At 35.4% G+C, this 6322-nt stretch overlaps 1 protein-coding gene across 1 annotated transcript; it reads left to right on the top strand.

Moving 5' to 3' along the window:
- The first annotated feature begins 4426 nt into the window (after positions 1-4426).
- Positions 4427-6051, top strand: LOC121247572 (zinc-finger homeodomain protein 1-like). Its single transcript, XM_041145936.1, has one exon. It carries the CDS (start codon positions 4916-4918, stop codon positions 5642-5644), a length of 729 nt encoding a protein of 242 aa, XP_041001870.1. The 5' UTR covers positions 4427-4915; the 3' UTR covers positions 5645-6051.
- The last annotated feature ends 271 nt before the right edge of the window (positions 6052-6322 follow it).

The following is a 6322-nucleotide window of genomic DNA, read 5'->3' as shown; positions in this document are numbered from 1 at the left end:
CGGTCCACGCATGGATTCCTCTGCAAAAAGATTTGATCAAAACCTCTCCGCGGCCTCAACACCAAACCCCATCCACCCTCCAATACTAGCTAGCTAGGCGTCTCTGCGACATCATCACATGACTAAATCCCCAACACTGGAACAAACGACGTTCAATGCCCAACATGCCTTCCACAATGATCCTCACACATGCCCATTATGTACCCAAGACCATGAAATCGGAGAAAACCTTTTTTTTTTTTTTTTTCTGATCGATTGCCCTAATTTCACCCAAAATCATCTGGCGTGAATGCTCGTGACCAATCCATGACCACCTCTAACTTTGCTGACTGGTCCATAACCGACTAGAGTCGTGCAATCAATCGGCATGCATTCAACCCCTAAAAAAAGTAGAAACCTGCAGGTCCTACAAGGAAAGCCAAAGCTCGATCGGATCGTGGCTCAAGATCAACTACGACGTGGCTATGCATGCGAACTCCTGACTTTTTTTTTTTTTTTTTTTTTTTTCCGAACTCATGACTACTCCACCATGTATAGTAGTCCTCTGCAGAGACTCAAATGCTAGAACGCTACAGTACCAATTGACCAGAAAATGTCGCACTACTGACCCCACCACCGTCGATATTGAGGCCTTAGCAGGTCTTATATATAGCAGCCAGCTCTGAAGATCATCGATCGACGACTCAACTTCAAACAGGTCAATATCGTGGAGAGAGGCTCAAAAACAATCAATCAAGCGCGCCCTCATCTAGGCAGTACACCAAGCAACTCACTGGCAAATCTCAGCAATAGTAAACAACATATATATCTACCTACAGCCTGCAAAAAACACTCGGATCGATTACAACGTTTCACGTACAAGTTCTACATATATAGTATGAGCACAAAATTAAGCGTGCATGCATGCATGACTGCCAAAAATAGGCTGCATTTGATCCTAATTTGACTGGAAACATACATTCCTTTGATTAGAGTTGTAATTATTTAAACTTGTAGTCAATAATAACATTAACATCTCCACAATTCACTCCTAAAACACTTTAAACATCATAAATTTTGTTGTTAGTTATTATTCCTGAAATCCTAGTTGTATATTTCAATTAATTAGTGCTTGATCATGATATATTATAGCTAAATTCACAGTATTTCTTAGGATTATTCTCCATTTCATTGATTGTAAACAATAATATCAGCAGGATGTATCTCGGATAAAGCATGATACTGTTTAATCCAGAAATAATAAAAAGGAATTTAAAGGCTTTCCTACTTCTCAAAATTTAGGCCCTGTTTTGTTGTTAAATTTATCTGAGTTTAACTAAATTCAGTTTAATTTTAAGTTAAGTCTAACATCTAAATATCCAACTCTCAACTAAACTCATATAAACTCAAAATCTATTTATACGTAAAATCCATAATCTTTTTCAACTTCTTATAAATACAACATTTTTTAATTTCTTATAAATATATATAAATTCATATTAATATCTAAATACATTTAAACTTATTTTAAATAGATTTTATAAAATTTACTTTATCATTTTAACTCATTATTATTTATAAAAAATTCGATTTAACTCAACATCTAAAAATAATTTAGAAAAAATCTCAGGTAAAGAAAAAAACAAAAGAAAGAAAAAAGAGTTCGAGGAAATCTAAGTACGACGTTGTTTTAAGAGGGGTGTGAGTTTAGCCTCTGGTTATATTAAATGCATGCAGGTTGAAGTGACGCCAAGAACCCGTCAGCCATGTCGGAGTTGGACGAACGCACGTAGGCAGTCGCAGCCTTAAATACCGACAATTTCTTTTTTTTTTTCTTTTGTTTTTTCCCTTTGGGTTTGGTTTTTTTGTTTCTCCCAAGTAATTCAGTGTCCGTGTCGAGTGTACCATTGTCCATTGTCCCACGTCTCCCTCCGTACACTGATCCAAACAACAAAATATTAAATTCAAACCACCACCCCCAATCACTCCACCCCAAACACTACACGCGCCTCCACCCAGACCTCGTTTAAATATTTATAATATCTCATTTTGTAAATAATAATAAAATAATTTAAAATAATATATTTTATTAGATTTTAGATAAAGAAAAAGAAAATTTTGAATAAAAAATTTTAAATTAAAAAAATAAATTATTTTATTTTATAATATAATTTTTATTTTAATATTTGAGAAAATTGTATTATTTTTTGTATTTTATTGAAAAATTTGAAAAAATTATAATAGTTATATTATAATTAGATAAAAAAATTGTAGCTTTGAAATTGAAAAAATGTTTTGTATTTAAATAGTGTTTGAGAATGAAATAGGTGATGATCGTAGAGAACAATTCACTTGTCAAACAGACCTATTCCCGTTTATGTCTAAAGAATTATCGGGCTATATTTTGAGTCTAAACACACGATAATTTCATAATATATATTAATATATTGTGATACGATGAGAATACTATATCATTCATACTCTGAGATCAGCAATTAATAATTTTTTGCGTTACAAAGTTGAGATCATGAGATAAGTTGAATAAAAAATTATAATTATAATATTATTTTTTAATATTATTATTATTTTAAGATTTAAAAATATTAAATTATTTATTATATTTTGTGTATAATTTTGAAAAATTTATAATTATTAGATGAGATTAAATGTTTTTCATATCCAAAACCTAGCGTCTCAGTTGGTTTCATTCACCATTTATACTTCCAACTTAATTAAAACAATATTATTACATTAATTAGTCCTAAAATTAATTTTAAAATAATTATAAACTAGTATGAGAGATTAACCTTTCAATATTCTTATTGCAAGATTTAATTTATAAGATATATTATATTTTTCACATCAACTGGCTGTAAATAAAACAAAGTACTTGTGTGTAGGTACCCACATTTATAAATAAAAATGGAAAATGATAGAGTTATCGAGAGTTGGGTCGCAACATGGGTCTATACACTTTTTTTTTTTTTAATGAAAAAAATTTAGTGATTAATAATGTATTTTTTAATAATATTGTGAATTTATTTTTAAAAAATATTTAAGAGTGTAAAAAAATATATAAAATAAATAAAAAATAAATAAAAAGAGGATTTAGCCGTATTGAGACCAAGCTACACCCTCGGTGGGTGTAGCACTACTAAATAAAAATTAACAATCCAAGGCAAAGTCGTGTTTGGTTAACATTTAAGAAAGAATAGGAATTTTCAACCGCAATTAGAAAAAGTTAACAATCCAAGGCAAAGCCACAACACTACTGGGATTAGCGGCTTTAGATCTTTTAGATTCGACTATTACTTTCTTTTTAAGAGTGGCGTGTGAACCACACGTGCCTCCACGACCAGTGACGGTCATATGCCGGCGTATCGACTTATCTTTCCGTTTCTACTTCCTTATGTTTTCGCTTTCCGTAGTCAAAGATCAAGATAACGTGATCGTGAAAGTCTTCTTCAGCCAGTCTAGACCAACAAAATGCAATACACAACATTCCACTGCGACTTTTAATCTTAATTTTATAGTCTGTATATCAGACTGTAAAAATTGTTTAAAACGGCTTCCCCTTAGTGGAAAATGAGTAGGAGCCAAATTTTTTACTCTAGATCCTTCTTTTTTATTTCTCTTGTATTGCATTTACTTATTTTGTGATGATTGTTAGGGACTCACATCCCATTGAATCTAGTATCTTGTAGCTATTTAGTTTATTTATGAAATGCTTGCTTAGAAAAAAAAATTGACTAAATGTAATACATTAAATTTATTTTATAGTAAAAATTAGTTTTATAATCTGATCTACTATGTAAGCAATATTATTTTGAGAGCTTATTTTAAAATATTATGTTCAAACAAGTTTTCAACTCTTATGTACGTACATCAATGAATTATCTTAATATCAAAACATATTTCAAGAAATTTATTTAAAGCTTTTATTAATTTTTACAAAAGTCAATAAGCCAAGCGTACCAAAGGTTAAGCGTAAGAGCAATGCCATGGAGAAGTTCAAAAGCATAAATTTTGCACAAGTTTTTATAAAATAATAGTTCTCACAGTAATAAAAATATAAGTTTTTCATATTTTTTCATAAAAGGCTTGCACGATTTATATATATAATTAGAAAAAATTATTTATTATTATTTTTATTATTATCTTCCCGATATCTTTTTATATAATATTAAATAATAAATTTATGAATAAAATATAATAAATAATTTTTAATAATATAATTTTATATTATAAAATATTATAAGATGATGAGAAAATAATAATAAAATTGGTAATAATTATCCTTAACGTAGGCCGAGAGAAAAAAGAAATTATCCTTAACGTAGAATCGGTTGGTTTTGCGAGGGTGAGCGCGTGGTGTTGGAGAGTAAATAAAAAAAGGGAGGCTGCTGATTTTGGATTCTCCTTTACCTGCTCTCTCTCTCTTTCTCTCTCTCTCTGCGCAGAGTACTGTATCTCCCGCGACACTCCCACCACTTCTGAATTATCAGAATTCCCAGCATCAGCACCATCTCTTCCCCTTCCCCAAACTGAATTTCACCATCTTTCCTTCGCCTTTTTTCTCTTTTTACGTCACAGTAACGAAGGTAAAAAGGAAAAAAAAATAAAATCACTTGTTTACCGAGTTGATTTAAAGGCGGATAAGGAAAGAGCCTCCCAATTAGTGATCGATTTCAGAAACGGGGAAAGTATACGAAGGGCTTTCGAAGCAAGACAGCTCTTTTTTGCAGAGAGAGAGAGAGAGAGAGAGAGAGGCAGATTCATGGCCACATTCTCTCACTCCTCTTATCTTCTCTCTTCCGCTTAATCTTTCTTTTTGGAGTTTCAGTTATACTCGATCGGAAGTAAAAACCCAGCCAAAATACGTACAGTTGTCGTCTCTGGTGGCCGTAGCAGTGTGGGATAAGTTTTTTTTACTGAGATGGAGTTCGAGGAACAGGAGGAGCACGAGGAGGAGATGGAGCTGGACGGCACTAGCTACGACTCGCTCGGGAACTCGGGTCGATTTAAAATACAGAGCTCGGGAGGTGGAGGAGGAGGACCTGACTTAGCCGTGGCTCAGCAGCAGCAGACAAAGAGGCCGAGGTACCGAGAGTGTCTGAAGAACCATGCGGTCGGTATCGGAGGGCACGCGCTCGATGGCTGTGGCGAGTTCATGCCCGCCGGAGCCGAGGGCACCCTCGACGCGCTCAAATGCGCTGCCTGCAACTGCCACCGCAACTTCCACCGCAAGGAGACCGATTTGCACGTCGGTGTCGGCTCTGCAGACCCGTACCAGCAGGTCCCAAACCATCCGCAATTCTCTCCGTATTATCGGACCCCGGCCGGGTACCTACACGTGGCGCCGCAGCTGCACAGGCCACTGGCGTTGCCGTCGACCTCAGGAGGTCACAGCAGGGATGACCAGGAGGAGGACGTGTCGAATCCGAGTGGTGGTCTTGGTGGGTCGGTGTCGAAGAAGAGGTTTAGGACCAAGTTCACGCAGGAGCAGAAGGACAGAATGTTGGAGCTGGCGGAGAGGCTGGGGTGGAGGATTCAGAAGCACGACGAGGCCGTGGTGCAGCAGTTCTGTAACGAGACTGGCGTCAAGCGTCACGTTCTTAAGGTGTGGATGCACAACAACAAGCACACCCTTGGTAAGAAGCCCTAGCAAGAACATGAAAAAAAAAAATCTCTCTATTGTAGTTAAGCCTAGGCATTGAAGAAGGATTTTTAAGGGCCTCTTTTCTATTTTCTGTCTATCAGTATCTCTCTCTCTCTCTCTCTCTCTCTAGCCGTGCACAGAAAGAAAGATTGGTGGTACGGGATGACTTGAAGGAACTGGGAGTGGGGAAATTGTGTTGCTGACTTTGCTGAGAAATTCTGCGACTTTCTCGGGATTTTAGTTGGGTTTTAGCCTTTAGGGTTTCCTTCTCGTCTTGTTTCCTCTCACCTTTTTCTATTTATAAGAAAGTCTGTCTGGAGGGTTTTCGATTTAGGTGGTGCTGGTGTTTGAATGGAATATGTTGTCAACTTAATTGGATTAGAATAGATCATGCGCGCATTGTTGTTGGACTAGTTAGCTCAATTTTATTTTCATGATTTCTGTGCATGAAGAATCTGTGCCTTCTTACATCCGCTACATGCTTTCATTGGTGTGAGATAGTACTGGTGCTATAACAAGAGTAGACTTTAATGGGTTTCGATTCAAATTTTCCTTCGTTCTATGTATCTTTAAGGTTTTGTTTCAGCGAGGAGGGAATATTGAGGGCATGCATTGGAGTTGATGGTTTCCTTTGTTTATCTCAGAAATTGACCTTTCATTTGTAAGTTTGCGTAAATATTTCAG

The sequence above is a fragment of the Juglans microcarpa x Juglans regia genome, chromosome 1S (assembly GCF_004785595.1).
Source record: "Juglans microcarpa x Juglans regia isolate MS1-56 chromosome 1S, Jm3101_v1.0, whole genome shotgun sequence".
NCBI classification, from domain to species: domain Eukaryota; kingdom Viridiplantae; phylum Streptophyta; class Magnoliopsida; order Fagales; family Juglandaceae; genus Juglans; species Juglans microcarpa x Juglans regia.
Note: the sequence above shows the minus strand (reverse complement) of the source record. Positions and strands in the feature narration are given on the sequence as shown.